General features: G+C 46.7%; 1 protein-coding gene across 1 annotated transcript in view; it reads left to right on the top strand.

The window, feature by feature from the left end:
- The first annotated feature begins 16,012 nt into the window (after positions 1-16,012).
- The window catches only part of LOC126481612 (uncharacterized), a 72,990-nt gene continuing 64,376 nt past the window's right edge, over positions 16,013-24,626 (top strand). Inside the window, exon 1 of the mRNA XM_050105490.1 lies at positions 16,013-16,247. Within this exon, the coding sequence (XP_049961447.1) occupies positions 16,221-16,247 (27 nt within the window). The 5' untranslated portion in view covers positions 16,013-16,220. The remainder of the gene's footprint in view (positions 16,248-24,626) is intronic.

Consider the following 24,626-nt stretch of genomic DNA (forward strand, 5'->3'; position numbering starts at 1 on the left):
TGACAGAGTTTTCAAGTGGCCTCATTGTGGGTCTCCATTTGGTCGACCAGTCGACTCATTCAACATCCAGATTTGTGAAACATTCAGATGTGACGTTGGTTTGATGTGGACTGCATGGAAACGCGAGGACAGGCACACCTGTCGTCAAGGCTGCAATCTATCACGTCTCACCATCACTACAGATGATCGCCATGCCATATTGGGCACCAAGCACATCGGAACCTCTTACCTGCTCCTGCCATCCGGCAACAAGTAATGGACTTCCCGCAACACTCTGTGTCGTGCTGCACCAGTGACCGGACACTAGCAGCAGCCGGACTAGGAAATTAACACCACATGCGTAAACTGCCGTTAAAAGTACAACACAAAAGGCTTCTGATGAATGGCGCTGCTTTGTGTCCAGCGAAGAATCGCGGTTATCCACTACCCCAGATGACGATCGTAGTCGAGCATGGTGGCCATCTGGGTAGATATTTTGCATTGTTTTGGTGAGGCACAGCGGCGTACCCCTGGCATCATGGTATCTCTTCAGGTCACCGTACCCTGACTGCACAACTATACATCTCGAACATCGTGCATCCTCTTGTTTTACCATTCATGCGACATTGTCGTTGTGCCATCTTTCAACAGGATAATCCTTATCCGCACATGGAATGTCCGCATGATGAGCACCACGATCCGCAGATCTATCTCTGATAAAACATATGTGGGACTAGCTCTGAGGTAACTCCGCCCTAATGCCACTACGTGGGTTATCAGGGGCTATTTACAGTAGTTGTAGGCCAATCTGCCTCAGGAGAAAGGATACAACAGCCTCATGACACCCTTCGCAAACGAATAAGCGCGTGCGTCTAGGGGTGCAACGTCATACTGATAAGTGGTCTCATACTTTCAAGTTCTTTGTAAATTTGACTCGAATTTGTAATTACTGAAATAACGTCACACACACCCTCCACCCGTGATTTTAGCGCCACCTCTCCTTCTGGTTGCTTGACTTCGTTTGTCAGGATGGTTCCTTTGAAAGGGCACGGCCGACTTCTTTCCCCGTCCTTCTGTAATCCAATGAGACCAATGACCTAGCTATTTGGCCTCTTCCCCCAAACAACCCAACCCTCTTTTGTCAGGCAGTGTATGTGTATGTCTCTAAACAGCAATTCAATAATTTCGAAAGGAAATGACTTATGGTTACTAATCTCATATGGGAGTGTACCGTAAATATTAAATTACTTGTGGGAAGATGGTGCTGATGATTCGAGCAGCGCATGCGAGGGTGGTAGAGGTACCAAGACGAGTCAGTACAAAGGAAGATATTCGATTAGCAACAGTCGCTGATTTGCGTTATAGTCTGTGGATCGAATGACTACAGTTAGGTGGTACTGGAAGTACGGGAGCATTCACGAAGTGCAACTGCAACGAGAAAAGAGTTTGGAATACGGTCAAATCCACGTCGAACAGATGAACAAATTCGTGATATCTTTGAAAATGGCGGAACTCTCAAAGACACGTAGATGGAAAAACATGGTCAATCACGGGAACCTAAAAGTTGTAGTGTCTCAGTCCATGACAGCAATAATTGGGTGATCCGGGGACTGCGTAGGAGTGGGGCGAACGAGTGAAAGACGCATTCTTCAGGGTGCAAAGAGGCCTTGTTTATTTCAAGATGTTATAAGTGATGAAAGAAATCGGCCCGGGCCAATGGATTGAGTGCTGCGACTATTTTGAGCACATGGTTCTAGAGGATGAGGAATTTGCGGGAATATTTTTGTTGTCTGACATGACGTATTTGAAACTGGACGGTACTGTGAACTGACACTATTATGTCTATGGACTCCTGAATATCCTCGGATTACGTGGACAGGGCAAGAATGTACGGGAATTTAATGAGTGTTTTCGTCTGTCATGGTACGCTTTGATTGGTCGCTTCTTTTTCGAGATTGATCCTTTGTATCTTAACACGCTTCATACAATCGGTTTTGACTGCAATCCAATCCCTGTATGCACATAAAACGTTCTACAGGCAACAAAATGGAAACCCACCTCACTATCATCGAGACGTCAGGCTGCCACTTAATGGTGGGTGGCGAGAGAATGTCAGTGATGACGCGTATCAATAAAAATTATGTACGATAAATGAACTGAGTCAAGAAAGTGTTGCCATTATTCTGGATACATTAAGGCCATAGAACGGACGCTAGTTCTGCTCCATGCTGTGTGTAACTATATTTTTTAACATTATAAGAACTGTCAAACGTCTTTAGCTTCTCAAAAGAGACCTTTTTAAAAGTGTAACTTCCAAGCGTTCTGTACTCAGTGGGGCTTTTCAACCTTTGGTTCTCAGTGAAACATTTGGGCTTAACTTGACTGTGTACTTGATGTAACCACATTCTGACTAGTGGCTGTATTAAAACGTTACTTCTTATGCATATGAAGCTTCCGCATTTGAAGTACTGACCAGCATTAATACGTACGTTACACGCAATCTTTATGAACACAACGTGGTTGCTGTTTACACATTATACTTTATATCGATATTTAGATTTCCAATGCGAAACACTTATACCACCATTGACCCAATTAACATCAGAAATATATTAAACCAGTTATGGTTTCAATGCATATAATCTGAACAGACAGTCCCTGTTCCCTAAGTGCCCTAAACAAAGTTCAGTGTTGGAGCTAATAATCACTTTGGCTTACCTGTGCAATAACCGATAATCAGGCTATTGGTAAGCAATTGCACCATTCTGGAAGATGTTGAAAGAAGCCATGCTGCTTTTGCCATTATTTAAATACATCTGGCCTCCTGAAATGCAAGAATGCTACACGCTACCATAATACACAGTACACTTCCGCTCTAGCGAGCTGTAATGCGAGTCTGAATTAGATTTGCCTTAAAAGCTTTTAAAAATGAAATGCAATGTGAACGCTCAAAGTCGAATAATTGTAAAATCTTCTGTGGAACTTTCCTGTATTCTTCACCAGATTAAAGAATGTGAATAGGTATACATCTTTGTAAAATAGTTTAATGATTCTGAAGATTGAACATAAAGCTCGCAATACACTGAAGCGCCAAAGAAACTGGTATAGTCATGCGTATTCAAACACAGAGATATGTAAAGAGGCAGAATACGGCGCCCCGGTCGGCAACGCCTATATGAGACAAGTGTCTGGTGCAGTTTTTAGCAGGCCGGTGTGGTCATCCGGTTCTAGGCGCTACAGTCTGGAACCCTTGACGACTGCAAGACACGAAGATTTGCGCCTCGCCTGGGACCGTCAACACATACATTGGACAGTTGATGACGAGACATGTTGCCTGGTCGGACGAGTCTCGTTTCAAATTGTATCGAGCGGATGGACCTGTACGGGTATGGAGACAACCTCGTGAATCCATGGACCCTGCATGTCATCAGGGGACTGTTCAAGCTGATGGAGCCTCTGTAACGGTGTGGGGCGTGTTCAGTTGGAGTGATACGGGACTCATAATATGTGCAGATACCTCTCTGACAGGTGACATGTATGTAAGCATCCTGTCTGATCATCTGCATCCATTCATTTCTATTGTGCATTCCGACGGACTTGAGCAATTCCAGCAGAATGCGGCTCTCCACACGTCCAGAATTGTTACATTGTAGCTGCAGGAATACTCTACTGAGTTTAAACACTTCCGCAGGCCACCAAACTCCCCAGACATGAACATTACTGAGCATATCTGCGATGTCCTGCAATGTGCTGTTCAGAAGAGATGACCACCCCCTCGTACTATTACGGATTTATGGACAGCCCTGCAGAATTCAAGTACATCTATTTACTAATACTTGTAGTTCACTTATGTTTTAGGTGATGAACTTTTATGGAGAATGGCTGCGTAGGATTAGTGGAGCCGTGGGCCCGAAGCCGCACTTAGGGACCGCGGGCAGACAAGGGGCCCAGCGGGCTGTCTCAGAGCGGCAGTAGGTGGTTCTTGGAGGCGCAGTCACTTTGTGCGGTCGCCGAAACGTGGAACACGGTATGCATGCGGTCACCGACACGGCTGAGGGCCGATACGTCGAGTTTTACGAGGGTCACAGGCACAGAGCATAGAAGTTAACTTCTAATGACCTGTGGGTGCAGGTGTTTTGTGAATGGCGAGAGCTGTTCCACAATGATCGTTGCAGACTGGACGGCGCCGTGTAGTCGTGGACGAAAATTCTTTCAGATTGTGGCGAAATGGAAGCGGCCAGGGGACAGGTTGGCTGTTTTGACACGTACACAAGACTCGTTCCAGCGAAATATTGACTCGAACTAGCACATTTGCTTAAAGCGTTGGTAGGAGGGATGTCTTATGGAAAAATAGACGAACATTTGAGTGTAACTGACCGGACACGTTCAGTATGAGGAGAGAGGGAGTATGCACTGTGGTTTCTAAGTTATGGTTCGCACGCTCGTACGTACACGGAAGGTGTAGAAAAGCGAGCTGGTGACCCGGCAGTATTAGCTATAGGATTCCTATTTGAACTCTGAAAGAAGCAGGAGAGAGTATCTCAGAACAGGAACATTTTCTTTCCTATGCTCCCAAGCACATAAAAGATTTTATGGTTCTTTTTATTTATTTATTTATTTTACGTTTAAATGTAAAGACGATGCTGTACTCCAGCTCGTGTTGGGAGTCCTCGTCTTGCGTCTGGCATACAGTTTTTGGGAGCGCTTTGCTTAATTCACTTGCGCATAAGATGTTGCTGAATTCCGCCTTGAGCTCGGAGTTCGCGTCTTACGCTTGTTGCCGGCAGTGAAGTGACAAGATTCATCTTTGCCTTACCAGCGACGATAGCAGTTATCTGTTTAAGGTGTAAGGTTTCGGCTCTCATCACATTTGCGGGTCTCCAGCTTTGTCGCCAGCGGCAGTTACTTCTAGTGTGATCATCCCTTTAAACCAGCACGCTTTTGCTATGGTGATATATCCAAGGGCACCGTCTTCTTAAGGGAGGTAGAGATTAAATTGTTGGGATAACGTATCAATGTTACTCCACTGAAGTTACACGCCAATCAGTCGATTCCGGTAGCTTCTTCTAATTTTTTGTACGACAGACGAAGTCAGTCATACCGTGTAGCATTTCTCAGATCGCGTTATCCACTTTCCGCAGAAGTTTCTGACTATTAGTTAAGTCCATTTATTTCGCAAGTGTTTGAATAGACAAGACATATGTTGTTTCCTATCTGTGCTTGTAAATTTCTGGGCTTTTATTTAAAATAAATTGTGTAGTGAACACTAGGATTTGTCTCTCCACTGTCATTAAAGTTTATCCTTGATCCTTTTTTAATGATATAATTAATGTTTTAATTTGTGCTCTAAAATTAGCCGCAGGGGGTATTTATGAAAGTGCCATTTTTCAAGATCGCGTTACTTAAGGGTTTCGGTTGCCCACGTTAAAACTGATTAGTCTCCCTACCCACTTAAACTCTAACTTCTATTGTTGAGAGGTAAAAAGTACTCGCGAAAATCAAGCTTGTACCAAACACACACAATAAACGAGCGAAGGCGTGTTAGAATTCCACGCATATTCTGTATTACTTCAGACAACAGTATCAGATGAATAAAACGTATAAAACCATGGAAGTTATGAAAATTTACACAGCCTGAACTAAGAATTGTCCTCTAAACGCGACAAACCACTTTTGCAATTCTAGCGCACTGAAATATGTGGTTATTATTTCAATATCATAATTCGGTCTCCACACTAGTGCACATATGCTTCCAACTACGCTCGGCACCGACCTCACTTTGATGACCGACAGGTTACCAAAAAACAACATAAAATTTGGAATCCAGACAGTCTATTTTATGCATATATTCAGGAAATGTTTTGCTGTTGTCAGCATCACAAATGAAACAACTAATTCTCATAATAGGACTACATACCTTAGAGTTCCTAAATACGAATTAAATTTTTAATTTTTAACTATAATAGTGCATGTCAAGCATCCTTGTAACACTAATGAAGAAGTGAATAAAACTACTTGTATGTACGACTGCTATTAGTAATACTTCTGTACACGAAAAGATTACTACTATCAGTCTGTTATTAGCAAGTTTACAGTCCATTTCACGTATTGTAAGAAGACGGAACTATAGGACCGTTTGCATGGAATGAACAGCCTAATGCATACGGAACAGGGTCTGAGGGTGCACTGAGGAAAGACGAAACTTATGCTAAGTAAGAGAAATGTGAGTACTGATATCATTAGCATCATAACTGATGGCCACGAGACAGGTAAAGCGATGGAATTCTATCACTTAAAAAAGATAAAAATAAAAACAAGTGGGATGGGAAGCAGCCACGGGAGAAGAGGATATTCTTGGCCTAATGAAGTCTGCTGGCGTCAAATATCAGGCTTAATATGAGGAAGAAGTTTCTAAGAATATACTTTTCGAGCACAGTGTTGTGTGAAGGTGAAGCATGAACTATGGAAAAAACTGGATAATACGAGACTATATGAGTTTGAGGAAAGATGCAATCACCGAGGAGAGGAACATGTGGCATACATTGCGGGGAGGGGGGGGAGGGAGGGGGAATGGGACAGAATTATCCGAAATGTGTTTTACTTACCTATATAATACTTGACAAGCAATCTAATGGTGCCGCGGTCACCTCATCGGAGGTTCGAGTCCTCCCTCGGGCATGGGTGTATGTGTTGTCCTTAGCGTAAGTTCCCCCTGCGGGTTCGGGGGTTAGAATAGGCCCGCGGTATTCCTGCCTGTCGTAAGAGGCGACTAAAAGGAGTCTCAAACGTTTCGGCCTTATGTGATGGTCCCCTCTCGGGTTTGACCTCCATCTATCTAAATTATTCCGAAGAGCGAGCCAATTGGGGAAGGGCACCTTACATGGTGCACTGTATCCTTCGTGCAATTAGACCTATAGCCGTCTTTCTCGTCGTTGCAATGGTGTCCCGCTCGTTTTCGATCTCTTGGGCGATTACCACGCTGCACTCTGCAGTGTTTCTTTTAACTGTGACGACGACCTTGGCCATTTTTGCACCTAAGATCCAGCACGGTAGCCAGTCCGTTGTGGTGGGGTCGCCATGTACCCTCTTGGTTGTAGCCCCCTGACAACACAGGGATCGCTCTACTGATGCCTGCGCCGTTCACTCCCCACGTATGCCAAGGAGTAGATGCCCATCTCCCTGGGGCATCGGGACTTCCGGCAATGGCCATCCTGCCAGGTGGCCTTTGCTGTGGCTGGGTGGCGCCCATGGGGAGGGCCCTTGGTCGGAGTAGGTGGCATCAGGGCGGATGACCCGCACTGAAGCGTGGTACATCATCTATCGCTGGTGGGCCTCCACCAGCAGTCTCTAAGCGATCGAGGTCTAACCTCAACGGGAAGAAATTGGATCAGAGATCGTTTCCCTCCCTAGCTACTCCATGGGAGGAACGTCTTGCTAAAGAAGGCAGTGGCGAATATTCACCCCGGTACCTTGTGTGTACGCGGGTTGATGGAGAATCGTTCGTGTCGACCAAGCCCCAGTTTTTTGTGGAGCATTTAGAGGACAAGTTCGGGGAGGTGGAGGGCTTGTCCAAGATGCGCTCTGGCTCTGTGCTCATCAAAACGGCATCCTCTGCCCGGTCACGGAGGTTGCTCAATTGTGACAAGTTGGGGAATGTTTCAGTTACCATCACGCCGCATAAGAGTCTCAACATGGTCCAGGGTATTATATTCCATAGGGATCTTCTTCTGCAGTCCGACGATGAATTACGCGCCAACCTCGAACGACGAGGTGTTCACTTCGTCCGGCGCGTCCATCGGGGTCCGAGGGATAATCAGGTAGCCACCGGTGCCTTCATCTTGGCCTTTGAGGGTGATGTCTTACCCGAAAAGGTTAAGGTGATGGTTTACCGTTGTGATGTGAAACCATATATCCCTCCTCCGATGCGGTGTTTTAAATGCTGGAAGTTCGGGCACATGTCATCTCGCTGTACTTCCAGCATCACGTGTCGGGATTGCGGACGTGCTTCGCATCCTGATACTCCATGTGCTCCGCCTCCCGTCTGTGTTAACTGTGGAGAACAGCATTCCCCCTGCTCACCGGACTGTCGGATCTTCCAGAAGGAAAGGAAGATAATGGAATATAAGACCCTGGACCGCCTGACCTACACAGAGGCAAGGCGGAAATATGAGCGGCTCCATCCTGTGCCCATGACATCCACCTATGCCGCTGCTGCAACAGCGGTCCGATCCTCTCCCGTGTCGTCACGTACTGTTGCCTCTCAGCTATGTCAAAATGACCCGGCCCCCTTGGTTGTGGGGAGCACTTCGCCCTCTGTTGCTCCATCTACTCCAGGAGCGACACCATCCCAACCATCGGGGACATTCGTCCTCCCTTCCCAGCCGGAGAAGCGTAGGGCTTCTTCGGCTACTCTAGCCAGGAAGGGGTCCCTTGGGGCCCTCCCTTCCCAGGCTTTGCCCAGTGTCAAAGCGGATACCCGCAAAGTTTTGAAGCAACAACCGGTCGCTGGTCATAGGGCTTCACGGTCGTCGTCCGTCCCTGAGACTGACCCAGTGGGGCCCTCCCAGACAGACCCTCCCAAAGCACAGCGTGCGAAGCCTTTGAAGAAAAAGGCTCCCAAGCATCCTGACATTGCGGTGGCACCTGTCCCACCGCCACCCTCAAACTCTGCGTCTGAGGACGAGGTGGAGATCCTGGCGTCCGCTGAGGACCTCGATCTCGCCAGTCCCTCCGGCGCCATGGAAAGCACAGGCGCAGGTGCTCACTTGGAGGCAGCAGGTGACCCAGCGGCGTAATCTGCCTTCCCAGTCCCGTCACGCCTTTCCCAGCCATGGACAACACCATCCTCCAGTGGAACTGCAGCGGTTTCTTCCACCATCTAGCTGAGCTCCGCCAACTTATCAGCCTTCACCCTTTCTTCTGCATTGCTCTCCAGGAAACTTGGTTTCCAGCAATGCGAACCCCCGCCCTCCGTGGCTATCGGGGTTATTACAAGAACCGAGCAGCTTATGAAAGGGTGTCTGGTGGCGTCTGCATATATGTTCTTCACACTCTGCACAGCGAGTCTGTCCCTCTCCAGACGCCTTTAGAGGCTGTCGCTGTCCGCGTGTGGACGCCACAGGCTGTTACCGTCTGCAGTCTTTACATTCCACCGGATGGTGATGTCTCGCAGCACGTCCTGGCTGCACTGGTCGCCCAATTGCCGCCACCTTTCTTGCTATTGGGCGACTTCAACGCCCATAACCCTCTGTGGGGTGGGTCCGTGGCAACAGGTCGAGGCGCCATCGTTGAGCATTTATTGTCGCAGCTCGATCTCTCGCTGTTAAATGATGGTGCCTTCACACACTTCAGTGTGGCGCATGGCACCTACTCCGCCATTGACCTTTCAATCTGTAGCCATAGCCTCTTACCATCTGTCCAATGGAGTGTGCATGACGACCTGTGTGGTAGTGACCACTTTCCGATCTTTTTGTCACTACCACAGCGCCACTGTTCTGGGCGCCCTAGCAGATGGGCTCTGAATAAGGCTGACTGGGACTTGTTCTCCTCCACTGCCGCTTTTGAGCCTCTCTCTACCGATGACATTGATGCGGTGGTTCAATCGGTCACCACCGGCATCGTTACTGCCGCCGAATCTGCCATTCCCCATTCCTGTGGGTCCCCTCGGCGGAAGGCTGTGCCTTGGTGGTCGCCTGAGATCGCTGAAGCGATTAAAGATCGCCGGCGGGCGCTCCAGCGTCACAAGCGACATCCCTCCTTAGCGCACCTTATCGCCTTCAAACGGCTGCGTGCGCGGGCCCGCCTCCTTATCCACCAAGGCAAGAAGGAGTGCTGGGAGCGGTATGTGTCCACCATTGGCCTCCATGTTACTCCCTCGCAGGTCTGGGCCAAGATTCGACGCGTCTACGGCTATCGGACCCCTGCCAGCGTCCCTGCGCTCTCACTGAATGGAGCCGTTTGTACCGACTCCGACGTCATTGCAAATCGCTTAGCAGAGCATTTTGCTACGAGTTCCGCTTCTGCGAATTACCCCCAGGCCTTCCGCTCCATTAAAGAGCGGCTGGAACGTCGGAGCCTTTCGTTTCGCACCAACCACCCGGAATCTTACAATGCTCCATTCAGTGAGTGGGAATTTCGCAGTGCCCTAGCTGCTTGCCCTGATACCGCTCCTGGGCCAGATGGCATCCACTGTCAGATGCTGAAACACCTTTCAGTGGACTGCCAGCGGTGTCTTCTCGATCTTTACAACCGTCTTTGGGTCGAGGGGGAGTTTCCGTCGCAATGGCGGGAAGGCATTGTCATCCCCGTTTTGAAACCTGGGAAGACCCCTCTGGAGGTGGACAGCTATCGTCCCATTAGCCTCACCAACGTTCTTTGTAAGTTGCTTGAACGGATGGTGAGCCGGCGCTTGCATTGGGTACTGGAGTCTCGGGGCCTTCTGGCTCCGTTTCAGGGTGGGTTCCGTAAAGGCCGCTCCGCCACCGACAATCTGGTGAGTCTGGAGTCGGCCATCCGTACTGCTTTTGCCCGCCGTCAGCACCTGGTCGCTGTCTTTTTCGACATGCGGAAGGCGTACGATACGACATGGCGTCATCACATTCTTTCTACGCTTCATGGATGGGGTCTTCGGGGTCCTCTGCCGATTTTTATCCGCAATTTTCTGTCGTGTCGTACCTTCCGCGTGCAAGTCGCGGCCTCGTATAGTTCCTCCCACGTCCAGGAGAACGGTGTGCCACAGGGCTCTGTTTTAAGTGTCTGTCTGTTTTTAATAGCCATTAACGGGCTTGCTGCGGCCGTGGGAAATTCTGTCTCCGCTTCCCTGTATGCTGACGACTTCTGCCTTTATTATAGCTCTACTGGCATTGCAGCTGTTGAACGTCAGCTACAGGGCGCTATCCGTAAGGCGCAGTCTTGGGCTGTAGCGCATGGTTTTCAGTTTTCGGCAGCCAAGACCTGCGTTATGCATTTCTGCCGGCGCCGAACAGTCCATCCTGAGCCGCGGCTTTATCTTGCCGACGAACTCCTTGCTGTGGTGGAGACCCACAGGTTTTTGGGGGTGGTTTTCGATGCCCGGTTGACTTGGCTGCCTCATATCCGGCAGCTGAAACAGACGTGTTGGCGGCATCTAAACGCTCTGAGATGCTTGAGCAACACCCGCTGGGGCGCCGACCGCTCTACACTGTTGCGGCTCTACCAGGCGTTAATCCAGTCCCGTCTGGATTATGGGAGCCTGGCTTACGGCTCAGCCTCCCCATCTGCGTTACGGGTGCTGGACCCGATTCTCCACAGTGGTATCCGCCTTGCCACTGGTGCTTTCCGCACCAGCCCTGTGGACAGCGTACTAGTGGAGGCAGGTGTACCTCCACTGCGGTTCCGACGCCAACGTTTGCTGGCCGCTTATGCTGCCCATGTTCTCAGCTCGCCCGGGCATCCAAACTATCGCCTCCTGTTCCCGCGGTCGGTCGTCCGTCTGCCAGAACGTCGGCCCCGGTCTGGTTGTACCATAGCGGTCCGCGTCAAAGAGCTTCTCTCTGGGCTCCAGGGTTTCACTGTTCCACCTCCTTTCCGGGCTACTTTGCATACACCCCCATGGTGTGTTCGTCGCCCTAGCCTTCGGCTCGACCTGGCACAGGGCCCTAAGGACTCAGTCCCTCCAGAGGCCTTCCGGCGCCGCTTTTATTCCATCCTCGCCATGTATCAGGGCTCTGGTGTTGTTTACACTGACGGTTCGATGGTTGCTGGTCGTGTCGGATATGCGCTCACTCTAGGGGACCTTTCCGAACAACGTTCCTTGCCGGATGGCTGCAGCGTTTACACTGCTGAACTGGTCGCCATCTTTCGTGCCCTAGAGTATATCCGCTCCTGCTCAGGTGAGTCCTTCGTTATCTGTAGCGATTCCCTGAGCGGTTTACGAGCTCTCGACCAGTGTTTCCCTCGTTCTCGTCTGGTGATGGCTATCCACGAGTCTCTGCATACTCTCGCCTGTTGCGGCCGCTCTGTGGTCTTTGTGTGGACCCCTGGTCATGTCGGTATCCCGGGTAACGAACATGTTGACCGCCTGGCGAAAGAGGCCACCAGCAAGCCATCTCTGGACGTTGGCCTCCCAGAGACTGATTTGCGGGCAGTCTTCCGCCGCAAAATCTTGGCGCTATGGGACAATGAATGGCGCGAACTGACACTGCGCAATAAACTCCGTGCTATCAAGGAGACGACGGCTGTGTGGCGGTCATCCCTGCGAGCCACTCGCAGGGACTCAGTAGTTCTTTGCCGGCTCCGCATTGGCCACTCCCGGCTGACACACAGTTATTTACTGCGCCGGGAGGACCCTCCTGTATGTCGCTGCGGGGCGGCTTTGACAGTGGCCCACATTCTGTTGGCCTGCCCCCTTTTAGCTGTGGTCAGGCAGACATTTGCGCTGCCTGATACGCTCCCTGCCCTTTTAACAGACGACTCCACTATGGCTGACTTAGTTTTACGTTTTATTCGGGCAGGGGGATTTTATCATTTACTCTGAGTGTTTCTGTTTTATTTTATTGTTTTGTGTTGACTCTGGCCTTTGGCCTATGATTTTCCACTGGTTTTTTAATGTGTTTCTAAGTGGTTGGCTTTTCCTTATTTATTTCTATGGTCGGCCAACCACCGTCACACTCTGTGTGGTTTTAGTTCGTTTTGTCTTGTCTTTGTCTCAGTTTCTCTTGTCCTGTATCGTCTGTGATCTCTTCTGTTCCTCGTTTTTATTCTCTGTGGGTGTTCTTTGTCTTTGGAAAAAGGGACCGATGACCATAGCAGTCTGGTCCCTTTAATCCCCCAAACCAACCAACCTTAGCGTAAGTTAGTTTTAGATTAAGTGCTGTGTAAGCTTAGGGACCGATGTCCTCAGCAGTTTGGTCCCAAAAGACCTTACCACAAATTTCCAGTTTCCTAATGGTGCGTTGCAGGAGGCACTTCCGGAACCAATAACTTATTCCCCTTTCCCTATTCCCCTCGCTAATAGGGAGGGGAGGACTCGAATCTCCGACGGAACCAGGCGCCTAAGACCACGTGGCAGTAATATATTATTCGACACTCTCCGGAAAGTGCTCTCTCGAAATTTCAGCAGTATATCACTCTGTTTCGCACAATGCCTCTCTTGTAGCGTCTGTCACTGAAGTCTCTTGAGCATCTTTGTATCGCTCTCGAGCCAACTAAACGATCCCGTGACGAAACGGTCCGGTCTTCGTTGGCCCTTCTCTATCAGTTCTACCTGGTAAGGATCCCAGCTTGATGAACACTACTCAAGAATCGGTCCAAAAAGAACCTTGTGAGACACTTATTTCGCGGATGAATTACATTTCCTTAAGATTCTTCCTACAAATCTTACTCCGGCATTTGCTTTTGCTACTGTTTGTTCTATGTTGTCGTTCTATTTAACGGAAAAAACTAAACTAAACTGAATTCCGTCCGAATAGGCCTTGGAAGGCCCAACGGTACCGACAGGCTGCCGTGTCATCCTCAGCCCACAGGCGTCACTGGATGCGGAGATGAAGGGGCATTTGGTCAGCACACCGCTCTCCCGGTCGTATGTCAGTTTCCGAGACAGGAGCCGCTAATTCTCAATCAAGTAGCTCCTCAGTTTGCCTCACAAGGGCTGAGGGCACCCCGCTTACCAACAGCGCTCGGCAGACCGGATGATTACCCATCCAAATTCTAACCCAGCCCGGCAGCGCTTAACTTCGGTGATCTGACGGGAACCGGTTTTACCATTGCGGGAACGCAGTTGGCTCCAGTTAAAGTAGCCCTGGATAATTACTCCTATATGTTATGCGGTGGATGCTGTTTCCAGTAATTTATCAGTGATAGAGTAGTTGTACAGTAGTGGACTTCTTTCCCTGTGTATGCACAGTAGGTGCCTATTCTTTCGAACATGTCCGAAAGAACAGAAATATTTTGATCCCGCATCCATTATGAATCACGACGCAGAAAAATGACTGTGCAAAGGTCAGCATATCTGCCTAGTAGAGATCCTGCCTGCTTCGAAACCCGGTCCAGCACAAATTTACAACTTTCCTCATTGATTAAAATCAATACCCACTAGCAGTTAATGTCAGTCATTTCCCTGTGTCTCGGAAAATAATGTCTTCGGAATCAAAATATGTCTGTCATTTCGGACCTCTCTGAGAGAACAGACACCACATATTTAATTAAGGTGAGGAGGACCAACTGATCACTTCGGTGAATATGCACAACACGATCGAACTCAAATGGGAATCGGCTAAATGTCGCGAGTAATGGGGATTATTTGCAAGGGGCACTACATCAGTAGTATATGGATAAGATGAGAATTTATATCTGACGGGAAACTTGCTTGGGTAGTTGATGCAGTTGCGATGAACATTGTGTCCGGATGGCGCAGAGGTCAGTGCATCTGCGTAGTAAACAGGTGATCCGGTTTCGAATTCCGGTCCGGCACAAATCTCCAGCTGGCGGGTGTGGCCGAGCGGTTCTAGGCGCTTCAGTCCGGAACCGCGCGACCGCTACAGTCGCAGGTTCGAATCCTGCCTCGGGCATGGACGTGTGTGATGTCCTTAGGATAGTTAGGTTTAAGTAGTTCTATGTCTAGGGGACTGATAACCTCAGATGTTAAGTCCCATAGTGCTCAGAGCCGTTTGAACCATTTGAACAATTTTCCAACTTTCACCGTTGATATAAGTTAATGATCACTAGCAGCTAATTTTATTCATCCCTTTTTGTCTTGATTGACATTTATTTACGTTAAGGATCAAGTGCCAGAGCCTGCACCATTCATCAATTCTCTGCAGGTCGTTCTGCAAATCGATACTACCTCCTGGCTTTGCTACTTTCTTATAAACAACAGTATCATTTGCAAATAGTTTCTACTGCTTTATTTATATACTGTGTTAATAGCAACAGTACTATCACATTTCAAGCTACAATGGGGAAAAACTGCTGCGGAACACAGAGTTTGGAATTCATGTTTGGTTCGGTTCAGTTGATCGTGGGGTGGGGACCAAACATCAAGGTCGTCGGTCCGATCGGATTAGGGAAGGATGGGAAGGAAGTCACCCGTGTCTTTCAAAGGAAACATCCGGCACTTGCCTGACGCGATTTTGGTAAATCACGGAAAACCTAGATCACATTGGTCGGACGCGTCGTTCTCCCGAATGCCAGTCCGGTGTCATAACCACTGCGCCACCTCGCTCGGCACGAATACATCCTAGAAATAATAGAGGGCTTAAGATGTAAGTGCAAAGTTGAGATAAAGTGTTTCGCACAGGAGAGAAAGTTGTGGAGAACGGTATGCACTCATAGGACGGATGAACCTCTCCCTCTCCCCCACACTCCCCCCCCCCCCCCTATTCCCACCCAGTAAAAAAGGTTTGATTTTGTTTTATGCATATCTAACTTCTTAAACATTGCACCACCTTGCCCAACGCTTTTGCGCGACCCATAGCACCAGACTCTCTTCGAAACGAAAGGTGAGCAATACCGGAGTCAGTTCCTCCGATGTTTTTGGAGACGCTAAACGGTGAATGGGATGTCACAGGCGATTGCGCCGCTTTTCCACAGCCGTAGTGATGTCATTATTACCGAGTTTTTCAGAGTCGGTCAGCAAGTGAGAGGGCTGTCCCGGATGGCTGCTCGAGTTTTGTAACGGCGCGGTGACATCACAGCCCTGGACGATCAGGATGAGCTGTGAAGAAATGGAGGCTCGTAGAGCCGGATGCGCGGTCCTACTGGGAGAGTCGGGCATTCCTGAGCCGAGGGTGAGAGTACGGCGCGGATGCTGCCCGCTCCTCGCCTCGACGTGTACTTTCTTCGGGCGGGGGTCCCAGCCGCCGCCGCCGCCGCTGCTGTAGCCTACTTTCTCCAGCGCCGCCGTCGGCGCCCATTGGTGCTGGTGGTCCCCTCCGCCAGCTCGGGCGCTTCTTCCCACCTGGCGTCGCGGCAGTTTATATAAAGGAGACGCCGTCGCGGCCGAGACATTTTTGCTCCCTCCACTTCCGTGCCGGCCAGGTACACGAGTGGTGTAAGCAACCTCCAGTCTGTGTCAGTGTCGAGGTGGACGCGTCGGTGGACAGTGTGTAGGAGCCCACAGTGTGTGACTGGACAACGCTCTGGCATCGCGACGCCGACCAGAAGCAGTTGACAGGGTGTTCGCCGTAATGCGTTCTTCTCCGCTGCCTCCCAGCTGAGCAAGGAAGTGCCGGAAGAAGACCGACAGTGTTACGGCAGTGCCAGCGATGGCTCGGGCCACGAGTATCTTGCAGGTGAGTTTGCAGCTCGTCTCCACTTCATTGTGACTGTCTGTGGAGGAGTATTGTAAATTATCGAGCTCGTTATGATCAAAGGAGAGAAAGGAAGGTCACTGTTTAACATCCCTCGACGACGAGGTCATAAGACAGAGAGTTTATTGTCCGTTTGGTGAAATAAATCTTCCGTGTCCTTTTGAAATGAATCGTTCCTGAACGTGTGATTTAAGATTCAGAGGAAGCTCGGAAAACGTAAATCTGGATGGCCGCATCAGAATTGAAACCACCACCTTCCGAAAAAAGATTCTAGTGTGTCGCCACAGTGCCTCATAGCACAGTGTTCTGACTGAAGATTCACAGTGATCATAGGTGACAAGTTAAAGCTGTATAGCGCGTGATTAGTATTAAAACTGTGACCAGTTGATTTCTACTGATTAAAAATATTATTTTCCCTTCGATGTACTTCTGCCACATCACACACTGTGGATACAGGAATCGGAGGAAGCTTGCACACAAGTTCCTAAATCAAGTGCTTCTAAGTGCTGTGATTTTTACGCTAGTGTATAGTGTATGTAACTTACAACTTTGGGTATTACAAGACAGCACCACGATCCAAGTGAGTAGATGCTTTTGGTTCAAAGTTCAAATTTATCTTCCATCTAGGGGTCTATAGGGCCTGATGATCTAGCGGTGAAGAGCGTGGCTGGAAATTAAGACATCGCTGAATCGAATACAAGCCGGCAAACGGACACTTTGTCTGCCTATAATCTAGCTTTCACCTCTCAGTGATCGGATGGTTCGTCAGAAATGACACTTGTTTCGGATTCTCTGTTAAACCCTGGGTCACCTTTCCCAGATTGAATAACTCCATTAGATTCGTGACAAGTAAGTCCCCGAAATAGCGTCCAACTGGAAGGTTTGCCCTGGACCACTGAAAAACATAAGGTTATTATTATCATCTAAAGATGGTCATGCTGTGGCGTTAAATGGTTCAAATGGCTCTGAGCACTATGGGACTCAACTTCTGAGGTCATTAGTCCCCTAGAACTTAGAACTAGTTAAACCTAACTAACCTAAGGAGATCACAAACATTCATGCCCGAGGCAGGATTCGAACCTGCGACCGTAGCGGTCTTGCGGTTCCAGACTGCAGCGCCTTTAACCGCACGGCCACTTCGGCCGGCTGTGGCGTTAAATCTACATAAAAATAGAATTTTTTTTTAAAGAAACAATGAAAGCAACTGGTTGCAATTTCAAAGTAGATAGTCCCATATTCTAACAAGAGACGCAAGTTCTAGTCCATACCGAATACGACAAACGCGTCTACCAAGGAAAGCATTCTACCACGCATTTGGTGGATTGAGGGCCATTAATTACGTTTGGAAGGACCAGGAGTGAAATGAGCTGAAGTGTAACCGCCGGCCGGGGTGGCCAAGCGGTTCTAGGCGCTACAGTCTGGAACAGCGCGACCGCTACGGTCGCCGGTGGGAATCCTGCCTCGGGCAGGGATGTGCGTGACGTCCTTGGGTGAGTTAGGTTTAAGTAGTTCTAAGTCTAGGGTACTGATGACCTCAGATGTTAAGTCCCATAGTACTTGGAGTCATTTGAACCATCTTCATGGCCTGTGTGTACGTCCTAGTTACAAGTGAATCTTGATAAAACCATAGAATCGGAGAAACGTAATTGGTGGTTACCTGATGCAAGCGAACGTTTTGACACGTCCGATTCCCAGACGAAACGAAAAATCATCTTACAGTTTCACATAACGTCTGAGACCATTAAACTACCAAAATCGTTTCTCCGTATATGTGGTTTGCTGAGATGTACAGAAAACCTAATTGAGAGGACATTTTTACATTTCCAGTATATGGTTAGGGTACATGACATATCAGAATCACTTCCCCTTCTTCATATTCCATCCGATAGATGTATTACTGTCGGAACTCCACGTTACATTACGGAATTTCTGCAATTTTTTAAAATTTTTTTTCGTTTTGACGGTGCGTTATTGGAGAAATTAATTTCTTTCTTGCCTCTTTTAGAGGTCATGTCCACACAACATGCAGAATAAGACTCTCTACAATGTCCATCGTCTTTCCTGTAGTGTTTCCAACTAGGGTCACGCGCATCACTGTTGCGGTTTTCATCATCACTATTCAAGGTTGTATAGGGAACTCACAGAAATCCAAACAAAACAGAAAGAAAGAGAACTGAAGTTAGACACATTGCGGGCCTTAGAAACAAATAAGCCCAAAGCACCAACTCTACCATCACGGACCGATTGTGGCGTGGATACGTATAAACTATGCGGTTTGCTATGCCTGTTTGAATTTGATATTGCTAGCTGAATCTTTATACCGTCTGATGACGTCTCCAGTATTGGGGTACGAAACGTTCGGCAGAGAAACGTACTGTGGACCTGCCTAATGTCCATAAGACCTGCATCACCAAGGACGCGAATACTAGTCGCAGAAGCCTACGTAGTATGACATAGCAATGTGTTTGTAAAACACAAAATACTAACACTGTATATCTAAAGACCTGCCAAGTTTTTCTTTGTGTATTTGAAGGTCAATCTCAGGAACTACAGCGATTTTCATACTCTTTTCATTAACAGATAGATTGATGTGCGACGAAGATTTGTGAATATAATTTCCAAATTTTTCGTTTAATTTGGCTGAACTATAACGAATGACGCTTGTGGGATGAGGATGACACGGTGGTCGGTCGGAAACATTGGGCCTTCCTGGCCTGTCCTGACGGAGTCAGTCGAATTAAATAAGGTGATGCTGAGGGAACCAGATTAGGAAATGATACACTTGTAGTAGATGAGTTTTGCTATTTGGGCAGCAAAGTACGCGATGACGGTCGAAGTACGAGGATATAAAATGTGCAGTAGCAATCGCAAAAACAGCGTTTCTGAAGAAGAGAAATGTGTTAACATCGAGTATAGATTTAGGTGTCAGGAAGTCTTTTATGTAAATATTTGTAAGGCGTGTATCCATGTACGAAAGCGAAACATGGACGATAAATAGTTTGGATAGAATAGAATAGAAACTTCTGAAATTTAGTGCTAGAAAAGAAAGCTGATAATTGGGTGGCTAATTTCTTCACAGATAATTACATCGCAGTTAAATTCTTCTGACGGCATTCTGAGTACTCACTTATAATTTATTAATTTATCCGTTCTCTCACACATTACGATGTACCGTGTATCACAAAGGAGAGCCTTCAAGTGTGAGGAACGTGTAAAATTATACAGTAACATGCAAATGTAGTTTCTGCAGGCTGTTTATGTGAGGTATACTAAAACCAGTAATAACCGTACGGCAGAGAGACAGGACTAAAATTACTTCACAACTGGAAGCGTTGTTGCCAGCTTTCAACAACGAAACGGAGAAGACTGCCAACACTAGTGACTACAAACCATAGGCACCTTGAACTGTGGCAACACTGAAGCGTCATTGAAACGTAAAAAAATCGTATTACGATTGGTAGCAATAATTCACCGAAGCAGTTCCGTTTATCTTAATTTAACCGTCACAAATCACTGCTCATTATATGGAGTTCAGTGATAAGTACACACATTGCCAATTAATACAATTACCTCTAGATTACTCTTCCTCGTATACGTACATTAGATATAAAAGAGCTAGTTTCTATAAATCTTTGCTCTTCCTCTTATATTACGCTACTATTTGATATTAAAAATTCAGCTCTAATGCTTTCAGAAATGGCTATAAGCCGTCTGTACACTACAAGAGCTGAAACCTAGTTGATATGAACGTTGGTGCTAACAGCAATTTGCGTTCACGATATAATGTTTTCCTGGCGTATCTCTAACTTGCAGAATTTTCGGGTGTCCAGCCGGGTACGCTATAATTAATCCATTAATTGTGGAGTAATTACAATGTGACCCGGCTGGGCACCCGAGAACTCCGATTTGGAAGCAAACTCTTTATGAATATTATCTCTCCTTCTATTATTATAGTTGTGAATTTTATTGTAAACCACAAATAGGTCTATCGTTGAGGAGTAAATTTATTGGCCTTTGAGTTTATAAATTCTTAGTTTACCGAAGAGACTTTAACAGCCCATTGGGTTATCCGTATTACATAATTTTTTTGATAGATTGCAAAGAATCAGCATTGCTCCTACAGTTGTTGGCATTTGAGTTTAAGAATCAGTTGGTCCCCGAAGAGACTTTAACGGGGGATTCGGTTTATCAACATTAAACAATATTTTTATGTACACTAACGCCACCGAAGCTCCAATCCTCCCAAAGCTTACGCTATTGAACAGAATCGAGTTGAAGTATCCAAACTACTCGGTTAATCCTGTCTGCGTGTGAAATTAGCGAGAGAAATTTTTATGTACGTAACAACCTGACGGAGCTTTTTGATTAACATGTTAGTGACACGCCAGCCATAGTCTCGTACTTGCAGCCAGGAAAAATAGTATCTGTACCGAATTAAACGTGTTATAGTAGTAGTCCGTCTTTCTATAACAGTTTCGCCTTTTCTTTTCGGACAGACATCAACAATTTGTTAAGTCATCGGCTTGGCACATCAACCGTCTACAAATGAAATGCGTATTAAGATTTGAGGTATTATTTTACATAAAAATATTCTGAGTAATAAAATTTCGTTACGTACATAGCAGGCGAACAGGGGAAGCTGACATTGTCAAAGGTCATAGGTTCCTACATTCGCAGTCGGTTCAAAATAAACGAAATTCGTTCCGTATAGTTCAGTTTTTTATACCAGTCTCTTAATAACTGGAGAATTAGGTACTAACCATCCTCATCCTTTCCAAACGAACATTTGTACTCGTTCTAAAATATTAAGTGCCTGCGTACATTACGATGCACAATTTCGCTTTTAACACTGATTAACATCGTAATTTCTTGATGTACTATCCTCCCGCATTTCGCTGAAAAAAATCTCTTCCGTTATTCAACGCGATTGTTCACTTATTCCTCTAGTTTTGGCATGAGCAAACTGACATGATTTAGACGCATATTCGTCGTCTCTGCTGAATGCGAATCCGATTCGAGTAAACGACATGCAGAATAAATCTGAAATATATCCTGTTTTGCTTTCCGTCTCATGGTCGTATATTTTTCTCAATATATAATAAAGAAACCATGTTTTTATATATATCTAAAGATGAACTTATTTGACTGCTTAGAAATAGGAGCATTTCTTTTAGAATTTACAGTATTTGTTTTTTATGTTTTAAGGCAAACGAAATCATCGTACGGCACTGATGGCCGAGCAACAGTTCGGTTGACAAGTTGCGAGTGTATTTTTCGTTGAGGCCACATCGGGCGTCTTGGGTGTCGATAATGATCCGAAATGAGGATGAGGACTACACAAGACCCAGTCCCCGAGCGGAGAAAATCTCCGACCAGGTCGGAAATCGAACCTGGGCCTGCTGCATTACAGTCAGACGCGCTAACTAGACCTCTAAGGGAGTGGACATCTCTCACAAATGTGCCGATTAAGAAAAAAACGATGGCGCCGAACGTCAAGTTCAGTTATTTCATCTGGTGTTTACGCGATAAACGGAAAGAATTTTTTTCGAAATGACTGCATAGAAAACTACAATGAAGATATCTTCTTTCTATGCGCTACGCAATGGCGTTTAAAATAGTAACAGTTGAACTGAAAAGTGTAACTCCCCCAGCTAGACACAAAACGTTTTATACACTGTTTAGACACCAAAACGGCTATTCCTCTGCGTATTATAATTTCGAGTTTCTGTATTTTGAATTGTTTGTGAAATGCTAGGGGGTCAATGGTGCAACAGGTTTGTGTGTGTGTGTGTGTGTGTGTGTGTGTGTGTGCGCGCGCGCGCGCGCGCGCGTGAGTGTATCTTTGTGAGTGTGGTCGTATCTGTTACTGTTCACGTCCTGCAGATATTTCTGGCCATAATGGAGCGATAAAAATGCTAAGAGCATTTACGTGATATGCAAACTCCAAGAAACGAACCGAAGTAAAAACCCATTGTGCGCCAACTGCTTTAATTACAGTCGCGGAGAGCTCTAGTTAAAAAATATAAAATTCAAGTAATTTCAAAAGAGCAACTCGAAATCGCCCTAACGCGCCTGCTATAAGCCCTTTATAGGGCCGCACCCTCTTTCTTATTCAGCGAAGCAGTTGCGGACGCCGAGCGCGTGTGTGGCTCGAACAGCGCCCTCCTCGCAGCTACGAAGCCTATGGCGCCGGCTCGGATGTTTAAACGGAAGTGAACTTTTATGGGCTCTTTGGAAATTTTGGTAGCAGCCAATACGGTCCGCAGCGGCGGAAGATATTACGGCCCGCCGCAGGGGCAATTCGAGGAAAACGTTAAATTTTATGTCGCTGCGTAACAACCGGAAGACACCGTAACCCGCAACATAAATTACGTCATCAATGACGTGGCTTTGCTGGAAACTGTACCGTGCCTAATTGTGAGGCCGTTAAAGTAAGACGGATCGGAGAGCATTGCCGGTGCTTTGGTGTTCGGGCGCTGCGCCCGCCAGTGGCGGGGAACCTTGCCATGACCGTAACGCCCGGAATTGAGTTCAATGTCGGCCGCCCTCAACAGGCCGTCTAGTTTCTCCGGAGCACCGCCCCATTCCGGAGAGTCATAGTAAAACGTAGTATCTGAGTTGATACTGCAATTCACCTGACGTCGAGCGGGCGTAGGAAATGGAGCTTCTTTTTCCTTTTGCTATAACACTTGCCTTTTTCAGCAGGAAGTTCCAATTGTGGAAGATTTCATCAAGCAGTACATATTCCGAGACAGGTATCTTATTTTCGATTGCCTTTATACAGTAATCGTATCCATTCATACAAAAAGAGACCACCAAATTACTATATCTACCAATCGCAGTTGACAACAATGACCACATGCGTGTTGAATGATGCGCATGCGTACATCACTGAATATCGGGGAACCAACCAGTTTCTATGTCATTGACGGAGACAATGCAAGTACACATCAGATTTCCCGGAAATTACTTCAACGGCAAGGGAGGCAAGATAAGGGAACACTTGCCTCCACTTATCCGTAGGTACTCAACTATTGGGGAAAAAACGCTAGTCAAAGCTTTCGAGGTATTTTCGAGGTACTTTAAGTGCTTTTTACCACACTGGATTCTCAGACGAGATTGGAGCTCAGTGGATAGAGTTATGGCTTCATAATTTTGCGCCCCGTGTTCTAAACCCGAATATTATTTGTGTTTATATTTATTTTATTTCTTTATTGTTTTCGTTTATGTACCCATGTTACTACACGAACGTTTCTTATCAGATTTGGAAATCCAACGCCGTTACATTTATTGTAAAATTACAACTGGACTTCACAATAAGCGTCAACTATTTAATACATTTATAGATGTGTATAATATGTTGAAGGTTTACAATATTTTTAAATTCTCATAGCCCGGCCCCTGTGGCCGAGCGGTTCCAGGCGCCTACTACAGTCGCAGGTTCGAATCCTGCCTCGGGCATGGATGTGTGTGATGTCCTTTGGATAGTTAGATTTAAGTAGTTCTAAGTCTAGAGGACTGATGACTTCAGATGTTAAGTCCCATAGTGCTTAGAGCCATTTGAACCATCTGAAAATTCTCATATTCCGTTATTCATATGTTTACTCTTCAGCAAGATTTGGTACGTTTCCTTGGATGATCTCGATAGTACAAACACTCGAAACACAGAGATTCCGCAAACCACGAGCATCGCGTATAGGCAGGTTTGCCACAATAACATTTCTTCGTATGAATCTCACTTGAAAAAGAAACGTCGTTCACAATGGCTAAGATTTCGCACGTTGGTAGTAATTTCGCAGCACCCGATGGATAGCGGGTCACTTTTCCGAAAACTGGTGTTTGCAGTTGATTTTGAATCAAGATCATTACAGGAATTTCACCAAAAACAACTTCAAATAATTTTTCCATTTTTTAAATTAATTCGTCTGACATACAATTAGTTGGCGAATAAGGACAATATTATATTAATATACACTGGAAAACATTCGTGTATTAATCTTCTCCAGACATCGGTATATAAATGAGAAACGAAAATAAAAGTAAGGATCGGGTTTCGAACACGGGACACATGATTAAGAAGGCGCGAGCTAGCCACTGTGCCAGCATTTGATCTCCAGACAGGCAGCGGTAAAAGGCACATAAAGTGTCCAGAAAAATGCCTTGAAATCCTTGACTGTCGATTTTTCAGAAACGGGTGAATATCTACGGGCAGAGCGAGTCACGTGTTCGCTTATTTTGATCCCTCGTCCACTGACCGAAGTTTGTGGGAAAATTGTGTTGTTGCAGTTCCCGTGTTCTCCTCGTGAGCGGTAGTTTTCACAGACACGGCTGTGGAATCCTTTATCAGAAATGATTCTGTGG

The sequence above is a fragment of the Schistocerca serialis genome, chromosome 5 (genome assembly GCF_023864345.2).
Source record: "Schistocerca serialis cubense isolate TAMUIC-IGC-003099 chromosome 5, iqSchSeri2.2, whole genome shotgun sequence".
Classification (NCBI taxonomy): domain Eukaryota; kingdom Metazoa; phylum Arthropoda; class Insecta; order Orthoptera; family Acrididae; genus Schistocerca; species Schistocerca serialis.